The sequence below is a fragment of the Chroicocephalus ridibundus genome, chromosome 8 (assembly GCF_963924245.1).
Source record: "Chroicocephalus ridibundus chromosome 8, bChrRid1.1, whole genome shotgun sequence".
Lineage (NCBI taxonomy): Eukaryota > Metazoa > Chordata > Aves > Charadriiformes > Laridae > Chroicocephalus > Chroicocephalus ridibundus.
Window position 1 is genome coordinate 55,554,120 of NC_086291.1, and position 22,025 is coordinate 55,576,144.

Below are 22,025 nucleotides of genomic sequence, written 5' to 3' on the forward strand. Positions count from 1 at the left end.
ATTTATTACAAAGTCACTTGCTGGAAAGGTTAGAGGCTGAGAAGTAATTATTTTTTCTTTTTCTTCCTTTTTCTTTTTTTTTTTGAAGTGGAGGAATCAGCAGGGGAGAGCAGTTAAAGTTCCTCTGTGAAATATTCCATCCTGTCTAACTCCACCTTTTGTCCCTTCTCCCATGGTGGCAATGGGACAGGGCCCCCAGGGAGACCATGAAAACAGGACCTCATGAAGCCTCGAATGCTGGAAGTGTATTTTGGATTGAGATCCCTGCCCAGTATCCACCTTTCTGCACCAGGGAGACTTAGGGGTTCCTCACTCCTTGATCTCAACGCGACATACCTGCAGCCAGGGTCAGCTTTGGAGGCTGCCAGGCTCACCCAACCAAGCCCACAAAGGGTGGCTGGTCTGCATGGCACGTCTGGCACGCATCTGGTGAATGTTTCGAGCAATACCAGGAGGATTCAACCCTTCCAGCAACCTCAGCTGCCTCCTCCTCTCCTGCCTTGTAATCTAAGTCTAGGATGGGAATTGAATCCAAAAAAATGCAATCCTCGACCTTGAAAAACAAAGCCAGGCTTGGCGCGGTCTACGGATGAATATGCAACAGCCCTAATCAGGAATCCTTTGTCAGAGAGGGGATAATTGTGGCTAACAACATGTTAGTGTAGTGCTGGATCTTCAGGCTTCTAACAGCTTATAAAATCAGGATCCTTTTTCGGTGGGAAAGGCTGAGCGAACAAAGACATTCTCAAGCAATTAGTCACTGGAGAATTCAGCTCCTGCCGGACAGCGTTAGCGTTGCGTGAACCGCGCAAAGTCTCGCGACATTCTCCACGAGAGCCTGGGATGGAGTCAGGAATTAGAGGAAGGTCTCGGGGGAGTGGTGTTGACACGGGGAAGTTGGGAGGACGGAGCATGAACAGCTCCCCTCTGTTTGTGTTCCTCTGTTTGTGTTCCTTAAATGGCGCCCATCGCCGTGGTGTCTGGGCATGTATTATGTCAGCTTTACTGGGGACTGCTATTCGAGGTCCTTGCCAAAAAAAAAAAATAATATATTGAATAACCCTTGTCCTCTTGCAGGGGTCAGTCTGGTTTTAGTTGAAAGGTGATACGAGCTGCTCAAGGCCAGCAAGGAGCAGGTATCAGCGCCGGGGCTGCTGCTGAGACCCCCCAGCCCCATGTTCCCATTGCTCGGCCGCGTTTCCAGCTGCCGCTGGCCATGAGTCAGCACAGCCCTGGGAAGACCCTGCCTGTGGTGTCACCACCTTGCGCTGGTCACGTCTCCCCGGGGGACTTGGCTGGGGACAGAGCCGTTCTGCCTCCCCAGAGCGTTCCCGGGACACGCCGCCCGCGCCTGGCCTCCAGGCCACCCAGGCAGAGCCCTCCTCTGACAGCAGCAACCCCCGGCCCATGGTATTTATAGATCCCGTCCATGTCCTCAGCTTGGAAGGCATCCATAATCTCTTACAGATGTTGGTGAGAACAAAGCCAGCCAGTGACTCGAGAGGACCGCCCAGCAGAGTAATGGATGGAGACCTATTTCTTAGTCACCTCTGACATTCCTCCCCCTGCATGCTCTCCCCCCTTCCCACTGCAGCCTGCCTGGTGCTCCCCGGTGCCCCAAAACCTTCCCTTGGGCAGGGACTCATCCCCATGCCTAGCAGGGGGAGTCTCAAGAAACTGTCTTGCATCCTCCCTAAAAGGGATGGGAAGTTCTCCTGGAAATCCCAAGACCCATGTGAATGAGCGAGGAAGAGCACGGGAGGAAGATGCCCCTGCGTGCTGGCGGAGCATGTGGCTCCTGCCGGGTGGGCCGGCTGCTCTGACAGGTACAGACACCCCAAGGTGCTCCCTGACTGCTTTCCTGGGGCTCCGGTAGCACCCGTGCCACCCTGCGGCACATGCATATGTCCTGGCTTTCCTGCACATCAGGCTGTAGCACTTCCCCCTAAATCCTTATATCACCATCCCATGTTTTCTCTTCCAGTTGCCAGTACCTCCTGCACAGGAACAAAAAACCTCTGATCTCTTCTGCATCCTTTTTCCCTTTTTTTTAACTTGCCATCTCTAATTTCCCCTTCACCCCTGGGTCTGGCGAAACATGTCCTGTCCTTGTTTTCAGGTCGACATCCCATCTGCTGGGAATCCAACTGTTTGCCTGGCAAAAACTGAGGTGCGGGATCTGATCAGGAATTTCCTTGCCTGGATGCTGCCATCTCCCCCTCTGCCATTGCCCAGGACCTTGGTGCCTTCTTTGGGTTGTCCCACGGAGGGTTTCTGGTGAGCTTCGGGAGCTGGTAAGGAGCTCATGGACTCGTACCCCAAGCAGGTGAACTCAAAATAGCGCTGGCGAGAGGGATGAGCCAGCTCAGCGGAAAACGAAGCACACACGGAGCTGCTGGACACAGTCTTCTGGCAGCAGCCAGGGGAAGGGGGGTGCGTTGGCTGGAGAGGTTGGGCTGGGAAGGCAACGCCAGCCCCCGGCCCCGCTGCACTTAATTGCACAAGGATCTGCAGCCAAGCAACCTTTTAACGAGGGTCCAGTTCTTAACGCGTGCATTTTTCTTGAATCATTGCTAGAAATAACTTTGAGGTTATATATCCTGGCCGACCTCCCGCTGAGCTGGGCGTAGTGTTTAGGGGCTCAGCTATTTCACGTGGTTTGGAGCCATATGGGAGCTCCCTGGCTGGCAGTCCTGTCCGGCTGCACCATGCTACAACTGCCTTCACTTGCTTTTAATTGCATCTTCTGTGGCACCTTATGCTGCCCAAAAAATCCTCTACAGGAACCGAGGCAGCAGGTAGAGGGAAGCCGGTTCCTCCCCTTGCTTTGCTCAAAGTCTCAAATCTTTTGCCCCAAAAGCCAGCCACATGGATGCCTTCCTCCTCTGGGGTGGCTGTGCCGGGATTTGCACCTGGAATTTCCTCTGTGGCTGAAGTTGCTGTTAGACCGCGACTGAAACTCAGCTGTGGGGGAAAGGAGCCCTTTGGAGACTGCCTTCGGGGCTTGGGCTCCTTACCGGTCCCGACACCCTCCACGGGGAGGGAGGCAGGATGGACAGAGGGACGGACGGGCAGGCACTTGGCAGAAGGGTGCCTTTGTACTGAGCCGGAGCAGGACCATCCAAGGACCTTTTAACGAGTTATTCTGGTGAGGGCAGCCCGCCGAGACAATATTCACATTGATGCTTGGGCTAATGGCAAAACCGGCTTCCAAACCCGTGGCGGCCAAGGGAGGGAGAGGGGCGGCCGCCCGCACGCGGAGGGGACTGGCGCCGGGAAAGGGGAGGCTGGAGCAAGAGCATGGCGAGGAAAGGAGGCGTCTCCTCCCATCGCCGATGTCCCCTGCAAAGGGGACACACCTCCCCCTTTCACCGCTCTTTGCACGCCGTGGGGTTTTTTCCCCTCCCCAGCCCCGCCGGCAGTGGGCTGGGGACATTTCTCGGGGCGCGGGGTGTCCCCAGGTCTGTCCCCCACCCCGCGACAGCCGCCGCGCCACCGACGCAGCCCTTTGCGGGGCTTTGTCAGGAACCAAACACAGTAACTGTTTAACGATTTAACTGCACTAATGAATATTGGGCCAGATATTTTCAAGGCCTGTTCAGACTGATTACTTGGAGAGCTGAGTATGTCTACCAATTACCCAGGCAATTAGGCAACTAATTAAACACTTACCCTCAGCTTCATAAACAGAAGAGAGAGAGAGGGGGAAAAAAGGAGGGAGGGAGAGAGCTGGCTCCGGTTTCTGTGAAATATTAGCTGTCAGAAACTGCCGCTTGCAAGGAAAGGTGCACAAAGGCAGGCGGATCTGGGCAGACAGAAGGACTGACAGCTCGCGCCAGGGACCGCAGCCCTCGGACCCTTCGCTTCACCAATGCCAACAGCACGGAAGGGTGCAGGGCCGCTGGGTTTGCCCTGCCCGGGCAGGCGATGGGCTTCAGGACACCTCCAAGACGTCATTCCCTGCCCCTTTCCCACTCGCCTGTGACCAGCAGAGCTGCAGAACCCGCGCTCATCAACACGCCGCCATCCGGCACGGCGCTGGCAGGGAGGTGCCAGGGAGGGTGCCTGAGCATCCTCCCCATGCAGAAAACATGGGTGGTGAAAGGAGAGAGCAGCAAGCTGGAAGCCAGACCGCTAGGAGAATGGCATTGCAGTGGAGAATAGTGTCATAGAATCACAGAATCATAGAAAAGTTCGGGTTGGAAGGGACCTTAAAGATCATCTAGTTCCAACCCCCTGCCCTGGGCAGGGACACCTCCCACTAGAATAAACAGAAATGGCCGCAGAGTGTGCACGCAATACGGTTTACGCCAGGTTAGGACACCTTGGGTTTCATCCTTTTGGAGGTTTTTAGGACCGATCAGCTCAACACCTTGCCAAGGGTGGGAGGGTGGAGGCCATGCACAGATTAAATCCCGCATCTGGCATCTGCTCAGGCCACCACTAAGAAGGAGCCCTATGTTAAGCCCAAAGCTCGTGTGACAAGGCAAGGCAGGGTGGTTCCCTCCAGGCAAGGCGCAGCAGAGGTGTTTCGCGTTGGGCTCACCACTTCTGCCCTGCTCAGCGCTGGTGGAAGGACCAGCCAGCTCCTGCCACTCTGCAGGGACATGTGTTTTCCTAGAAATAACAGGCTGAGGAAAGAATGTTGTTGGAGGGCGTTCAGGAACACTCGTGGCTTTGGAGCAAACTTTGACAAATAATTCTTGCCTGGAAAAAAAATGAAAATATCAGGGAAATGTGGAAATACCTGTATTATTTGTTAATTACTCTGCTATGCAGTTCTCCTTTTAAAAATATGCTTGCCCTCCATTTTCAAAGACAGATTTTGAAGAATTCAAAGGCAGCGTGGGAGCTGTGCTCCTGCCTGACGCAGGGTTAACCCCATAATAGTGACGAACCTGCTTGGAGGCTCGAGAAGCCACCAGCCATACACTTTTTAGCAGCTTGCAAAGACATCTGTCAATTTTTAGATGCATCAGGTCTTCATGATGTTTGTTTGTCCATCCAGGTGCAAATCTGATGCCAGAACGGGATCAGAGAGATGCTCAATGATAGATTATTTCCACGTCACAGCCACTGGGTTCTCTGCCTGGCTAGATGGGATCTTGCAAGGGCTACTTTTTGTGTACTTTTGGGATATTCTTAGAGCTGAAAGGAGAGGAGGAAAATCCTGAAGTCTCTCTGCACTGAGGCACTCTGACAGCGTAGACTGATCTACTCGCTTTTGATACTGTTCATCTTGAAACGGTGTTGCCTTCTGAAGTCCGTAACAAGGTGGATCAGATTGCTTGAGGGTAATTCCAGATATTTCAGAGGATAAAAGCACCCCCGTGAAGGTGGGATAGTACAGGAGCCACCTTGACAAGCTGTATGTTGGTACTGTGGGCAGATGGACTTCATCTCGCTCGTGAATATTCAGATCTAGGTGTGCCTTTGCTGAGCGCAGTGATGGAGCTGGTAGGAATAACTGGATGTGACACGTGGTTGATAACGCGCAGATGGCTTTTAACAAGGTAAATAAGTGAGTTGATGGGCTTCACTGGCACCTTCATACAGGGCAGAGATGGAGTTTGCATCACCCTGGAGTTTGAATAACCCAGAGGTTACTCACGGAAGGGCTCTCACCGTAGCTGCTCAACTGGCACATCTGGGTTCAGGGAAGCTGTAGCTGCATATTTCCTCTTTCCAAGCCCTCCAAGACTTCTTCCATCTGTTTGGCATTGTGGCCCTTCAAAAATAGCCCCTCGATTACCATGTGCCCCAGAAGGGCCTGAGTGATGATTCACCAAGAAAGTGTTTCATTGCTGGGCTCCTGTCTCACCACTCAGTCCCCTCCACAGCTCCTGCCTCTGCGCTCCCGTGCTCAGGCAGCTGACGGTCGCTCCTGAATGAGCATCCCGACCCTCTGGAACCACCGCTGCCTTGTTCTCTGCTGCTTTTGCAGCTGGCTTCTGCTCCGTGTCATCAAGCTTCCCAGATGTGCACCACTCACCGTGCTGGGAAAAACAGCCCCGCTTTGTATGATGCCCACACTGAGTGTAACAATTACCGATGAGCCATTTTTATTCAGATCTCATTTACTAAATCAAATATGACTTTTTCTCTCCGAGTGAGCATCCACCCTCCTGAGAGGTAGCCCTGCAGAGCTGAGATTTCCGAGGCCCCAGGGACTGCGGTACTGCTCTCTGGCTTGCAGATGTCCAAGTGACATGGACAAAAGGTCAATCAGCTCTAGGACACCGTGAAACCGTGGTGGCCTGCTGTCACGGATCAGCCTATAGCAGCATCGTTTGGTGATGCCAGCGTCTGCCTTGGATTTCATTGGGAAACCACGATGTCTCCACCTTTGTGTAGGTGGAGCCGTGGCAGAACTTGCTTGAACTGGTTTTGCTTCCATAAGGAAAGGCAAAATACCCTCCCAGTAACAGCGATGTCTCTAATGTACCGTGGGGCTCTCTTGGATTCAGGCCCACTGGGGGCAAGGAGAGTTTTCTCGCTGGTCCTGGGGATGCAGGATGGGACCCTTAATGACTACTCCAAACAAAACAAGCTGTCCTGGTAATTGGGGTAGGTCTGCTCTCGCGCCGGAGAGTTGAAATGTTTATTGTGTGAAACATCAGAAAAAGGAAAGGAATCTGCTGGGAGCACTTGGTTCATTCCCGTACAACATGCCCTGAGTCTCCGTTTGAATGCCGGGTCTGTGGCACGGAGACGGGAGCTTGTTTTCATAGTTTCTCTGCATTCAGAGGCATGAACACTTTACAGTTTTCTGTTTAAATGACCCATTTCTGAGAGCGGAAAGCACCAGCCAATAAGCGCCCGGGCCCCTCCGTATGTATCCGGAGTTTACAAACCGTCCCCACCGATCCGTGGTAGTTAATGGACACTCCTGCTGCTTAGGGGGGCTGGAAAACTGTTCCAGGTGACTACCGGCCTCAGCTAGAGACAACTCGGTCCCCAGAGGTCTGAGGAGACACATGAGAATGAACTCAGCGTTTCTCCCCAAGCATGACGTTGATTAATGACGGTACACAGCTACGTCCTGCTGGCAAGCAGCTCGGTTGATGCAATCTGCGGGGAATAGCTGTATATAAAGGAACTGAGCGCCAGTGTTCACAATGAGCCGGTCGCCGACTGTCCGCAAGAGGCTTTCAGACATAAAATTGGCAAGCGGCTTGTAGCAGTTTCAGAGCTACACCTCGTCTCTGCCTGCTCTTGTCACCTGCTCGCCCATTGTCACCTGGTGTTTTGGCTTCAGCCTCCAGACAGACTCCCCTGGAGACCTGCCCTCCTCCTTGGGGACCAACCCCTTTGCGAGCTGGCTCTGGTTTTGGACCAACCAGTGCACTGGCTTTTAGGAAGCTGGAGCAGTGCTTCTGTCAGGAAAGCCGATTTTCCTTCCTCTCTTTGTTGTTTCAGCTCCTCCCTGGGCTTCCACGGGTGATGGCTGAGGCTGGAAGACACCATGAGTTGATCTAGTCCATCTTTCTGCGTAATACCAACCACAGTAAGGTGGGCGAGGAGTTAGAATGGAGGTTGAAGAACCTAATTCTTTTTGGGATCTAACTCTTCACATCTGGTATTCTAAGGAAATCTAAACACAGGCTGGAGACTTGAGGTCCGCCTAAGTCCTTGTCCCTCCTCAGTGAACGATGATGGGCATATCTGACACGTGGCTCCAAGTGATTCTTCTTGGGGCTCTCTGAGCTGGGCATGACAAATGCAAAGCACAGCGGCTTCGTTGGAGCTGAGGCTGTTTGCATGTAGTCCTTCCGTCTTCCTTACCCTCTCCAGGAGGAGTCTGTTTTCCCACCCACCCACCGCTACATGCGTGACGGAAGGTCTATGCACCATGCTCTGCTGGTGCTGTGGGAGGCTGCTGCTTTCTGCTTGCTCTCTGGCACTGGCCAGGGGGGCCTGGGATTGTCTTGTGCCAAATGTCATCAAATATGTGTGAAATAGTAGTTTGGTGTCTAGGAAAAGCTGGAAAACACTACTCTTCCAGTAGGGCAAGACTGCAGCCTTGAGAGCCATTTCCTCCAGACCCTGCTCACCCCATGTGCTCTGCATCTGAGGCTTCCTGGGACCTCCTTCTGCAAAGCTGAAAACATCTGCAAAAGCAAAGGTTAAGCAAGCTGCTGGGGATTCACGTTACCTCTCTCCCTCAAGGGCTCTGTGACTTCCATTCACACCGCTTCCCGCATAATCAAAAAACAAACCCTGAATTCCCGAGAATGTAACTTCTCTCAGAGGCAGGACCCACTGGTAGTAAACCCTTTGTAAAACAGCAGGTTTCCTGGTAAAACGCACTGGCTGTTTCCCAAGGGGGGTGACGCTGTCTCTACAAACCCAAGCAAGATGCACAGCAGGCGGGTTATGCAAACAAGTGCTGGGGCAGGAGTGGCTTGGGGTGAGGAGAGGTAGGAAGTTGGCTCTGCTTTTGCCTACAATGGTGGGTGAGGAGCTGATCAGCCACCCTTTCATCTCCTGCTGTCCTTGGAGGACAGCAGGACAGCAATGACTTAGCCATGGGTTGCCAAACCATGGCTGAGACTCACCCAGGAATCAGGATGATCCAGACTCGTCCTGAGCTGGATGCTGAGGATCTGCTGTGCCCCTTCCTAAGAGCTTTCTTTTGATACAACCAGAAACAAACTGGAAAGGAAAAGGGAAACCCAGTGCATTTTGCAAGGGAAGAGATAAGAAGCTCCCAATCAGGGCATCGAATCACCCAAGTGCCACCACGATGGCCCTGGTTTTGCTTTCATGAAGATTGCATTCACTGGAGTCACCTGGATTAAGCTCCCAGTGTGGGGCTTACGCTGGAGGCAAAATATTAGGGCTTGGAGGATGCTCTTTTAAAAGCTGCATACTCTTTTGGGCGTCTGCCATCATTTGGGGAGTTGGAAATGAAACAGAAGTCCGTGTCTGTCTGTTTAACACAGGCCAAGCTGTCTCTGCATATTTATTTATATCCAACGCACATAAGACACACTCCGGTTGCCATAACCTACGCTCTGACGGTGCAGCCAAAGATGCGGCGTCCCGTTTAGCCTTAGTTCAGACAATGCCAGGAGACATCGCCGGCTTTCTGTGACAAGTGGAAGGAAAATGTCTGTTTATTTCTGCGTGAGCAGCGGGTTTCCTCGGGGATGCCTTGATTGATACGCTGCTATTGATTCAAGCGGCAGCTGGGCTGGATGCAGGGCGCCCAAATACGAAACGAAGCATGTGCGGAGACCACAGCTGCTTTGCCTCCCCTTCCCATCTGAAGCCTCCTGACCCCTCTCCTATTAGCCACAGCCCCAAAGCAGGGTGCCGGTGGGGTGACTTACACCTCCAGGCTTTTTAGCAAACCTCCTGCCCCAGCCTTGGCCCCCGAGCCTGGCTGCGGCCACTCTGGGGATGGCCATTGAGCCCACCCAGAGGAGGGCATCCAGATGGGCTGGTGGAGCGGCTCCAGGGCACCTCTGGAGTCGGGGGCGGGGGGGGTGACGGATGTGTGGGTCAGGCTGGTTTCTGGCTGTAACGCTCCCCCTCCCTCTGCCACGGGCTGACACACTGGTATGGCAGCGGCAGAGAGGCAGGACAGGGAGGAAACCACCAAAGTTCAAAACAAACGGGCGTAGGATTTTCAGTTAGGGGAGAGGAAGGAAAATTTGTTCTTTTTAACGCCTCTGCCCATCTTTATTCCTGTGATGTTTTGGGGAAAAAAAAACCCTGATGAAACACTAGTCAGGACAGAGGGGAGAAGCAAGTATGAGCTCTGCCTTCTGGAAAACAATTGGCGTAAAATAATAAATGAGAAAACAAGGCAACCTGCAAAAGCAGATGGGAACAGAGTGAACATGCAAAAACTTCTAGACAGTTTTTTTTTCTTCCCTCTCTCCAAAAGAAGCCAACTGCAGGAGTTTGGGATCCGGCTCCCAAATTCTCCACAGTTTGATGGAGGGGAGGTCTCTTCTCTGCGTTTCTAGTGCACATCTGCGCCAGAAGCCCAAACAGTTGTGTCTGGATTTTATTTCCGTCACTCCAGTCCCGTACCTGCGCCGAGGTGTTTCCATTCCTGCGTCGTCCTGCTGCTAAAGGAATATGCCAGCGCTTGGAGGTGAAGTATGGCAAAATTTCTGGAGAGCAGGAAAGAAATTCCCCCCTGGAGTCTGGAAAGACCCTATCATTTAAATTAAATGTTAGCCTTTGAGAAGACAAAAAGAGCACTGTCTCCAACAGGGCTGCCTGGCGACATGGCTAATATTTATTACGGTGCAGGTAGTTTAAGAAAACAGAGGCATTTCACTGGAGATTTGGATCTTCAGCCTAACTAGGAGCTTGGGCTGGAAAGGTTCAGTTGCTAATTAAATCTAAGTTGGACACTGTTCCATAGAGGGCAGATTGTAACTATAAGAGGATGTTAATGTGGATTTTAAATATTTATTATAACTGAGGTAGGTTATAAAAACAGACATTCTTCCTTTCAACACTCTATAATGTCAGATTTAGAGGTTTGTCTCGGGCCGTGAGTGATTTCCCAGCAGCTGTCAGGGGCTGGAGGGCAATTCATCACCCTCCCAGTGAGAGATCTCGCCGGACAGTGAAAGATTAGCGCGCTGATTTATGGCACGCAAGGAAAAAACAACGTTGTTCGAGCGGGTGCCTGGGTGCTGATTTTCACACACCTGTTCCCAGCCCGGCCGCACGAGTCGGTGATTTCACTTCTCCGGCGGCGCCTCATGGAGCCGAGACTTTAAATCACCTTGGAGCTGCGCGCCCGGATCGGGCGCTCCCGCTCCGGGGAAGGCGTGGACCGAGCGGGCAGGTAGCCCTGCTGGGGCAGCCGGGCTTGGGTTTTAAGGGCTTTACAGAACCAGGCTTGGTTTGAAGCCTGTGGTTCCTGGTGGGGTTGGGATTTGTCTCTGCCAGGGCGTCGTTGCAACGGGCTTCATCCAAGTCAACATGATGGGGCAAAGAGCTGGGGGTGATGCACGCGTATCTGCAGAAAGGGGACAAGTTTCTCAAGGGGAAAATGGGGAGGATTTCACCCCCAATAGCAGCCCAGGCCCCCAGCATTGCCCCTCTGAGGGCATTAAATACCACCCCTAGCAGACAGGCAAGTGATTCTGCCCCTCTGCTCCGCTCTGTGAGACCCCCCTGCAGTGCTGCCTCCAGCGCTGGGGCACCAACAGCAGAAGGACACGGAGCTGTTGGAGCGGGGCCAGAGGAGGCCCCGGAGCTGCTGGGAGGGCTGGAGCCCCTCTGCTGTGAGGACAGGCTGGGAGAGCTGGAGGGGTTCAGCCTGGAGGAGAGAAGGCTCCGGGGAGACCTTCCAGCCCCTGCCAGTCCCTAAAGGGGCTCCGGGAAAGCTGGGGAGGGACTTTTTACAAAGGTATGCAGTGATAGAACAAGGGGTAATGGCTTCAAACTGGAAAAGGGGAGATTTAGGTGAGATCTGAGGCAGAAATTATTTGGTGTGAGGGCGGTGAGCCCCTGGGCCAGGTTGCCCAGAGAAGCTGTGGCTGCCCCATCCCTGGAGGGGTTCAAGGCCAGGTTGGACGGGGCTTGGAGCAACCTGGGCTGCTGGGAGGTGTCCCTGCCCAGGGCAGGGGTTTGGAACGAGATGGTCTTTAAGGTCCCTTCCAACCCAAACCATTCTGTGATTCTATGATTTCTCACCTCCAAAGAGCATAACCCCACACCTTGCTCAGCCCTGCAGGGTAAATCTGCTTTGAACCATGATTCCTGTGTCTCCTGAGTTCCATAGCCCAGCCGGGGTACACTCGCACCCTGGTCCCTCACCCTCCTCCAGAAGCCCGTCCAGGCACAGCCCCATCCCCAGGCTCTCCCCAGCCCCGGCAGCACGGTGATGGGCAGCCCCTGTGCCAGCGCTCCCCCTGCCAGCCCCACGCAGCCCGGCTCCCTCCAAGGGATGCCGGCAACTGGGGCCCGACTGCCCCTGGATTTCATGACTGCAGCAATTGCTGCATAATTTAGGCTCTGCCAGGGAAATTCATTTATAAGGACGCCTGCTCTGTTTAGCTTCTCCTCCACCCTCCTCATTATCTCTTCTCCTTACCCCTGCTTTTTTCTGAAGACATTTATTAATAGGCATGTCTTCAACACGTGTTCAGGAGCTTGAAAGCCCATCTTCAAAAGACAAAAGGGAAGGGGCAAGAGGAAGCCGGGGCATGGGGACGGCAGGAGAGTCATGCAGGAGGTAGGGGGACGAGGAACCGGGGCTTTTGTTTAACTGTTAGTGATGCTCTGTTCAAAGGCAGGACTGAGAGTCCTCAGCCTTCTCAATTTGGGCCCAAATCTTGGAGGAAACTCCACGCAGGTGGCTCGGTGAAGAGGGAGAGGCTGGTGAAAAGCCCCATCCCATACGTCGGCTGCTGACTGCAGGCGCTGCAGGTCTCACCTCCCCAGACGCGGGACGGGGTAGGGGTGGGAGAGGTGACCAGCAAAACTGCTGATCTCCACGTCACCTGCACAAAATCCCATGACTCTGGGGAGCTGGAGTGCCCACTCTGGGGACAAATGAGTGGACACCGAAGGCAAGGGGGACAGCCAGGAGATGGAGGTGTTTTCAGTGAGCCCAACAGATTTGTGCTGGAAGTTTCATTTAGCGGGAGAAACATGAAAACTGTGGCTTTGAGGTAAAAAAAATCTGTTAAAACCAGATGAATCCCAATGCTTCCCGTGAAACAGACGCATCCAAAAGGCAAGCTGACCTGTCCTGCACCTGCTCTCAAACCCACGCGTGCTGAATCCCACTCTGGTGGGTCATCTCTCCACAAACCCTGCATGATCTTGGCATGAAGGAGACACCCAGCTTCCACATGCCTGAACCTGGGCGCCCCCCACAAGCTGTACTCCCCCTGTAGATCTCCCCGGCCTCCTGAGTGCCCGACGCCCGGGTCCGGTCCTGCTTCCTCCCTTCCTCTCTCCACCTGGGATTTATTGATATCTTCGCAGGCTTTGTCTCCCCCTGCGTAGCACGGCTGATGCCCACATCCTGAGACATGGATACACTTGTGCAGCTCAGTCAATTAGAGGAGACCGTGCCATCATCTGATTTGGTTTGTTACTTAGGAAAGGCGACAGTGGAGACAGGATTGATTCAATAGTCTAAGGCGAAGCTCGGGATGCTCGAATGAGGGGCAGTGTGTAAGTGTCAGTGATTGGTTTTAAATCAGTCTTCCGTCGCTCTGGATTTCACATGGAGGGGGGGCTGGGGTTGAAAATCCTCTTGTCGGAGAAAACGTGCTAAAAGGGCAATTTACTCACTCCCTGCATTGCCATCCAGGCTCAGCGGGGCTCTGGAGCTGTAGGAGGCCTTCTAGTTAAACACTTAGAGTGGAAAAAACAACTTTCGGGTGTGGTTTATGATGTACCGAGAGCAGATCCTGTGGGTCTGCACGGTGCCCAGCCATTTCCAAGAGGCAGCGAAGCAGCCGGAGCAGCCAGAGCCTCCACGGGGCCGAGCTGGTGCTGGCTCTCCTTTGGGCATCCCTCGGGGGAAGGAAAAGTTGGAGACGGTCTAAGGTTTTTGCAGCCGTTAGTGGGAATGTGTGTGTGGGGAAGGAAGAGCACAGAGGGGGGTCACTTTTCAGGGTCTTCCCATAAAAAGAGTGGGAGAAGGGTTTGGGTGTGGGCCCCCCTGTCTCCTAACCCAGGATGGGGGGTTTGGGAGGGGAATGTTGTCTCTTGCTGAGATTTGTCTCCACTAGAGCCAAAAATGCCGGATTAAAGGCCTTCGCAAAAACATGCATTTGAAGAAGTGAATCTTGCTGAGCAAAATGTGACTCAGAAATCCAGGAAACAATCTGATTCCGCCTCCCAGAAATGTCCTGGTCACTAAACCAAAATGGTTTTAAATCAAAGCTGCCAAAGAATTCCATTAAATGGGCCGAGCGGGAGAAAAGAGGCTGTGTGCGGGAAATAACTGCATTAGCCACACGACAAAACAAATATAACAAAAGCCTCCAAACAAAATTACATTTCACAATTAGAGAATGAATAACTCTTTAGACAAAAGCAAGGCAATGGAAAAAATTTTAGCATAGACTGACGCTCCTAATTGTCTTTCTTTTAGCTCCTCTGTTCACTGATCCATTGAGCAATGATAAAGGCATTAAATTTGGTGATTATGTTCAGTGTTTCTAATGACAGTGAGCTGCCTGTGACTTGACTGGCTGTGCTCAGGTGCGGGCTGGAGGGAGCCGAGCGCGTCTCTGCGCCGCACTGCAGCGTGCAGCTGGCTGCACGGCGGAGGTGAGTCAAGGAAAAGCCTCTCGAGCACCTCCATCCTCAGCAACTCCGGCAAAACTCTTGCCCCTGAGCGCAGGCAATGCTCTGGTGTCTCAGTGCAGGGGGAAAATCCCGCTGGAGGTGGACGTTTAGCTCTTGAGATGGCAGCGATGCGCTGGAAACCCCTCACGGATGCCCAGGGTCAGGCTCTTTCCCTGGAATGCTGAGAGGTGCTGAGGGCGTTTGGGCTGGGCTGTCTCCTGCTCCTACATCACAGCCCACGATTCCCTCTTTTATTTATTTTCTGAACTGTAGGAGCTTGCTTTCCCGAAGCACATCCCCAGCTACCGCTAGCTTGGACATTCTTCCGATTCAGATCAAGTTCGTACTTATGGCTTTGATTGAAATAGGCATGTGATCTTATTATCCATATGTCCACCGGGGTGCGTGTCACAGCTTGCCTAGCACATGGTAGTGCTTATAATATCATTAACAATGTCTGAATAACAACTGTTAGTTAGAGTCAGCCTTTATTATCGCATGGGGCTTCACTGGGTTTTCTTTGATTATTATTTTTTTCCCATCTTGTTGTGAATGTCGCCCGTCCTGCGCTAATTAAAAGCAGTTGCCTGCAGGAGGACGCAACACCACCTTTTGAGGATGCTCGTGATGGCCTCAGTGCGGGTGAGAGGTGGGATGCTTTAAACAACTACTCTGGTCCCAGGAGTGCCAATGCTGAGTTACGTGACCCAGCTCTTTGGCATTTCCGCTCCTCCCAGATGAGACTAGTGCAGAAGAAGGCCTGGTGGCCAAAAATGGGCTTGAACTCCTTTCTGCTGGAGCTTATATCTCCACCATTCTGCTATTTTGCCAGAGATGTCAACTTCTCTTTGCCTGTTTGCAAGGTGCTCAGGCCCTGGCTTGGGCAGTGTGCCCGCTGTGGACGGCTGGGCTCCTCAGGAGGGTGATGGGGGTGCTGTGGCCCACAGGGACATCAGTATGTGGTGTACGGGGACTGTGTCTGGTGCCAGCTGTGCAGGAGGAGGATGAGAAGAGCATCACATTACCCATGCAGTCCATCAGGGACTGGACGGGGTAGGGCATCAACACCCACCAGCAGCTCCGAGGTCCATCCGTGCCCACAGGCAGGAGTGGAGGCCGGGGGACCATGGCACTGTGTTTTGCAAACACGTGGTGGGGAAACGGTGGTGCCAGGGAGGCCTTTGGGCAAAGGCAATGCAGAGAGAAGGAGGTGACTTGCCCAAGGCTACTCACTGAAGCAGCGTCAGAGCCAAAACTGGACCCCAGCTCCTTCTGAGCCCAATGGTCATAACCATTGCTCTGGATGGGGTTGCTCAGCAGCTTTTCCTTCACCTCTCTCCATGCTTTAGCAAGCGTCTGAGCTTCCATCAGCATCCCCAGGCCGGGAAAGTTCCCAGCCCTGGGGATGTCCCAAGCATCAGGGGAATGGGAGCAGGGTTTGCCCTGCATCAGTGACATGAGTTTTATGCCTCTTCCCTTTCAAGTTGCGTGCCCTGTGATGTATTGACCCGCTGTGTTTTTTCAGTTGTGTTGTGGTTTGGAGAAAAACAGCTCTGCTGCCGCGAGCGAGGCCGCCCCGGGCTGGGGCAGCCTGGGCAGGGCGAGCTCGTAAAACTCTGCTGCGAGCCCTGAGAGACGGAAGGGGAGGACGAAAGCCTCCACAGTGCGGGAGGAGTGTGGAGCTGGTTTCCACCGCCGCCAGGTTGAACAGGCGTAAGTGGCAAAACAGCCGGTGACCTGGTTGCAAGCCCCTTCTTTCACTCTCCAATGCTTCCCAAGGGCTGGGTTTGCCCCCAGCCTGGGGGGAGGAGAGGCGGGACAGAGGCTGATGTAAATATCATAGAATCATAGAATTGTCTAGATTGGAAGGGACCTTGCAGATCATCGAGTCCAACCATCAACCTAACACTGCCAAAACCACCCCTACCCCACGTCCCGCAGCACCACGTCTGCCCGCCTTTTAAATACCTCCAGGGGCGGCGACTCCACCGCTGCCCTGGGCAGCCTCTTCCAGTGTTTGACAACCCACTCAGTGTAAAAATTTTTCCTGATATCCAATCTAAACCTCCCCTGGCGCAACTTGAGGCCGTTTCCTCTCGTCCTAATATCCTCCCTCAGATATGGCTGCCTCCATTGCCCCTACACTGGGAAACTCATCTGCTTGCTGCAGAGTGCCTTTTCGGGGGCTGCTGCACGTGTGTGCTCATGGGTGTCACCTTCCCTGTGGTGGCCCGCCCTGTGCGAGAGCATCCTTGGCTTCTGTCCTCCAGCCGGACTCGTCCTCAGGATGGTCCCCACAACCCTGAAAAGCTTTCAAGTGCTTTTCACACAAATTTGCTGCCCTGCTCCTCCCTTTGTGCTGTCTTCTCGTAGACCAATCTTTCCAAACTTTCCTAACTGCTGTTTAATTTTGACATGAGCTTTTCAGAAAAAGGACAGTATTGAGAGTGAAGCTGGAAACACGAGATCAGAGGGCCTGGGGAGCTGGTGCTGGAGGCCCAGGCACAACGAACGTGACCGTACATTGATTTGTACGTCGTGTGCCCCTGACCGCAGCCATCCATGCCTCTCCAGCAGGCAGAATGCGCTACGTACTTAACTAATGAATTAAACAACTATAATTAATTCTATTTATAAGATGCCTCTAGGTGTATTTACAACAAGAACAATAAAAACAATAAGGCATTACATGATGCCAAGCAGCACTAGTTAATGCAAACGAGAACCCGCCACAGCCAAGCCCCAGCACTGGCTGCCCTGTGCCACCAGCCCGGCCCAGCGGCACCGCCTGGGCCACTTCGCAGTTGGGTTTTCCTCCCCTCTGCTCTGATTTCATGCACTCATTGCCATTTTGACAAGGTCCTTTCTATTCTTTCGGTCGGAGAAGTCAGTTTTAAGAGGGGTCTTCCCATCTCATCATGCTCAGACTTCAAGGGACAAGCGTGTCCATCTCAAATAGTAAAATTTTCCTCCCATTTGCACCCAACTATTGCCCCAAAACCCCAGGAGAGACTCACAAATTGGGGCTAGTGTTACCTAGGGTTGGGCAGCCATTGGTGGAAACCCCGGCATGACGCAGGGCCCGGCTGGCAGAGACCCTGCACCATCACCAGCCCCACAGCAGCGTCCCAGCGCTGGGACTTGCCCACAGCCGGGGGGGAGCCAGGGATGGAGGTGCAGCAGGAGCATCGCTGGGGGAAGAGAGAGGCAGCTGTCTCCTGGGAGGGAGCTCACGAGCCATCAGGGCGTGCAGGGGGCGTTTCCCACCTTCAGTTTTACCACCACATCCTTCTCCCGTTGGGATCACGGGGAGTTTGGGCTGGTGGCTGCCGTTGGCTTGGCTTTGATCATTTGATGGCAAGGTTGGGGCACGACATTCCCTCCGCCTCTGCGTACCGACTCTCCAGGGCGAGAGCACACGTCTAAACCTTCTGATGGCTGTTAGACTTGGTTAAACCAATACTCTTTTTTATTATTTTTCTGGCAATAAGCATATGGGCTGTAACTCTTTTTGTCAGCGCTCCAAGAAGGATTTAACACCTTCCCCGTAGAGGACAGCCTACTGATTACCTGCTGCTCTGCTGGGATGTCTGCAGCCTGCCTTCCCTCACTCCTGACTCATTTACAAATCCAGCATGCCTGATTTCAGGGGGAGCTGCAGCACTTTCCTTATCAGAGCCTGAGCTTGGAGGTTGCTCACTCTCCGCTTGCTGGGCAAGGGGCTTGGGTGTAGCAGAGGGTCTGCCCCTTCCCAGGGCTCCCTGCGTGGTCCTCCATGGGTCGTGCAAGGGTTGGCGAACGTGCTCGGTGAGGGTTTGACTGTCAAAATTGCCCTTCATGCAGTCTTGGGATGCCCCAGGCGGTGTTTTCCTCTCCTGCAGTTCCTGGGGCTGCCAGTTATTGATACGTTGAATGATGGGAGGGGTGAGCAATTAATGATGAGAGACTCCAAAGATTTGTTGTTCCACTTGCGGCTATCGGGTGTGATATCTGTCTGCGGCGGCACTCCCGAGAGCCCATTTCCCCTCCAAGAGATCTGTGTCACGGAGATTGGGCACAATCCAGAGCCGAGCTCAGCTCCGTGCTGGCTCTCTCTTGCCCCCATGTTGTACAGACTGAGCTGACACCCAAGATGTTCTGGGGGGGCCAAAGCTGCAATACGCCAAGACAAGCCCGCTCATCCCATTGCCACACTCTGGTTCACTCTGGCCACCAACAGCAGCAACGGGATGTGGCTCCTTGCAAGCAGACAGTCCCCAAAGGCAGCGAGACCCCGCTGCCCTCCTCCGCAGCCCCTCTGCAAGGGGGGGGGGGTGCTGTGCTACCCCCCGTCCCCGCTTTCTTTGGCAGAGATTTCCGTGAGCCTTTCGGTTTCGATAGCTCCTGCTGGCACACGGCCAGCCAGCTCCATGCTCCTCTTTGCTCATCAATCTTTTGACCAAAATGTGGTGATATACACTGTGATATACACTGAGCAGCGTCCCCACGGGCTCCCAAGACAGCGGACAAATTACCAGATTATTTGTGAATTTTAGCCGCCCAATGGGAATTCAACGCTTCGACTATAAACGTGAAATCAGCTACTTCCTACAACTTCAAAACAGGGAGCTGTTAACAAGTCAGGTAAATTAAACAGCAGACTCTCTCCACTAACAGGCAGAGCTGTCAGGAGAAGACAGATGCCTGCAATCAGCGTGGAGCTCAGCCCGGCTCCGTGGGGTCCAGGCTCCCCGTCCCCAGCTCGAAGAAGAAAGCACTGACTTGCTCCAGATCCGATGCCCGGGAAGTTCCTCCAGGAGCAGATCTACCCCATGCTTTTTCTCGCCCTTTGCTGGGGTGCTCCTGTACAAACCCAAATCGGGCAGTGGTACCTGGGGCACCTCGCCCCAGCATCCCGCTCCATCCCACTGAGGAGGGGGCCTGTGCGAACCTCATGAGGTTCAACCAGGCCAAGTGCAAGGTCCTGCGTGTGGGTCCAGGCAATCCAAGCACAAATCCAGGCTGGGCAGAGAATGGATGGGGAGCAGAACTGAGGAGAAGGACTTGGGGGTGTTAGTTGATGAGAAGCTCAACACGTCCCCGCAACATGCGCTGGCAGCCCAGGAACCCCCCACATCCCCAGCAGCGTGGGCAGCAGGGCGAGGGGGGGATTCTGCCCCTCTGCCCCGCTCTGTGAGACCCCCCTGCAGCGCTGCCTCCAGCGCTGGGGCACCGACAGCAGAAGGACACGGAGCTGTTGGAGCGGGGCCAGAGGAGGCCCCGGAGCTGCTGGGAGGGCTGGAGCCCCTCTGCTGTGGGGACAGGCTGAGAGAGCTGGGGGGGTTCAGCCTGGAGAAGAGAAGGCTCCGGGGAGACCTTCCAGCCCCTGCCAGTCCCTAAAGGGGCTCCGGGAAAGCTGGGGAGGGACTCTGGAGCAGGGAGGGGAGCCATGGGACGAGGGGGAAGGGTTTTACACTGAAAGAGGGGAGATTTAGGTTAGATATTGGGAAGAAATTCTTTGCTGTGAGGGTGGTGAGCCCCTGGCCCAGGTTGCTCAGAGAAGCTGTGGCTGCCCCATCCCTGGAGGGGTTCAAGGCCAGGTTGGACGGGGCTTGGAGCAACCTGGGCTGGTGGGATTGTCCCTGCCCAGGGCAGGCGGTGGAACGAGATGATCTTTAAGGTCCCTTCCAACCCAAACCATTCTGTAATTCTATGATTCTACAATTCTATGATTTTGGTGTTGACCCCTGCAAACCCTTCAACAACCCTTAACACTGAGCATCCAAGAGCTGCAGGACAAAAATCTCCAGAAATTACACTGCGAGCACAAAATGGCTTTAAAACCTCACATTGCCAAAGATCAGATAGAGGGGGGAACAGCGTTCAATCAGAGATCGAGTTGCGGGTATCACTCAGCTGAACAAAGCCGCTTTCCCCACAAAAAGCTGCCAAAACCAGGGCTACGGGGGCTCGTCCTCTCCCGTGTGTGGGGGGATCCGTTAAGCCAGAGCATAATTCCGAGTGCGCCCAGCCAGAGAAACCCTGACAAGGGGAAAATGCAGCTACACTTGAATTTGTTAGGTAAATTTATTATGGATAATTTAAATACACTGCAGAACTTAGTGTGCCGTATGCACCCTTTGATAGGGCTCCACAGTGCTGTAATCAACCAGTGCTGACAATAGGAAATGCAGATTTATTAATTCTCATTTATATATTGGTTTAAATACCGTAAAGTTAAATAAGCAGATTTTTTTTGTTAATTCCCCCTTCATACTGCATGGCAGATCAGGTTAAAATTCTTAAGAAGAGTCACTGGTATGAACTAATTTATGAAATGTAAAAAATATTCACCAAAATTATTATTTTGGGGGGTGAAGCCAGGAAAAGGCAGAGATTTCTTTTTTTCTCATCTGACTGCTTGGAACAAAGTTGCAACAGAGAAGCATATGCCATCCTTGCACCTCCCTGGGAAAATTCTTCTATGGCTTATTTAAAATACTTATGTGGGTACAGAAGGAATTGCTCTCGGCTTTGTGTCTGCAAACAATTCCCAGCAAAATGCTGCAGAAAGCTTTCAAGGTTTGGGCCTTTTTTAAAGTAGTTTGGAGCCCTTTGCATAAATGTCGTCTGGTTTTATTGTTTTGACACTTCCGCAATGATAAATATTGTTACTGAAAGTCGGCAAAACAGATGGATGGCTGCCTTGGCGAATTTTGTGAAATCTCATGCTAATTAAGGGACTGTCAGGAAAAAAAAAAAAAAAAAGAGAGAGAATTGAGATACTGCGTTCGCTTCTCTGACTTGACACAAGGGGAAAAATGTAGCATCCTGATGAGTCAAACCTCCCGTGATTCCAGGGGAGCTCTGTTTGGTGAGAGCATCGGGTCTGCTCCGCAGCGCTTCCTGAGGGTGCACCTCGTGAAAGCGCCGTTGGACTTTGCTCTGCACTCAGGCACATCTTATTTCTCTCCCCAAACGAATTTGCCTGCTCTTTGCCCATCCCTGGGGTCCTCCACGTGTGGTTTTGGGGGGGTGGCTGAACCCCGGTGATTTCCCCACAACTCATCCTGCCCCCTGTCCTCACCCTGTTCTCGCTATTCAGAAAACCAGCAAGTTTTTGGAGTACTGTTGCCTTTCTCTGAGTTTTAAAGCGAGTGGACGAGCTCATGGTGGAGGGTAAAAGGTGTTGGGAATTCACTGCTGAAAAGGGAGGATGATAAAAGTCTCGACGTGCATCTTTCTTGGCCATGTCCATCGGGGCATAGACCTGCGATTGCAGGATGGTCGCAGAGCTGGTGATGAAAAAGCAGCCGAGGACCTTTCCAGGCCCGAGAGAACGGGGGCAGGAGAGGTCCCGGCACTGGGGGGAAGGAAGGGACGCAGCACCTGGTTGTCTTTAACCGAAACAGCCACAACATCAGTAAAAAGTTACAGGCTGGCACGAAATCGATTGGTTCTAGGAGGTAAAGATTGAAAAACACCGGTGGACTCCAAGGGCCGGTGGGAATGAGGAGGATCTGCCCAGGGTTTTGTTTACACTTCCAGGTTCCCACCATTAAGCAGAGGAGCCGCCAGGGTTGTTTTCCTTCCAGCAGCTTGAACTCATCTGTTTGTCTTCATCTCTATTTGCAAACAGCAGCCCCGGGCCAGCTTTGCTTTCACTTTATCCTCAGCGGCAGGGAGAGCTGCAGAAACCAGAGCCGCAGCCCATCCAGCAGCATGAGGGATGGGAAACAGCTGAGTGGGGAGAGCCCTGA

The 22,025-nt window shown here is 53.2% G+C and overlaps 1 protein-coding gene across 6 annotated transcripts in view; it reads left to right on the forward strand.

The window, feature by feature from the left end:
- Positions 1-22,025, forward strand: part of LOC134520106 (uncharacterized) — a 68,854-nt gene that overhangs the window by 32,699 nt on the left and 14,130 nt on the right. For 4 of the 6 annotated variants that reach the window (XM_063345084.1, XM_063345085.1, XM_063345086.1 and 1 more), the window contains one exon: positions 2,120-2,277. In XM_063345084.1, coding sequence (XP_063201154.1) covers positions 2,120-2,277 — 158 coding nt within the window. Of the gene's footprint in view, positions 1-2,119; positions 2,295-22,025 lie in introns of all 6 variants that reach the window. The other 2 variants (XR_010072360.1, XR_010072361.1) reach the window with 1 other exon arrangement.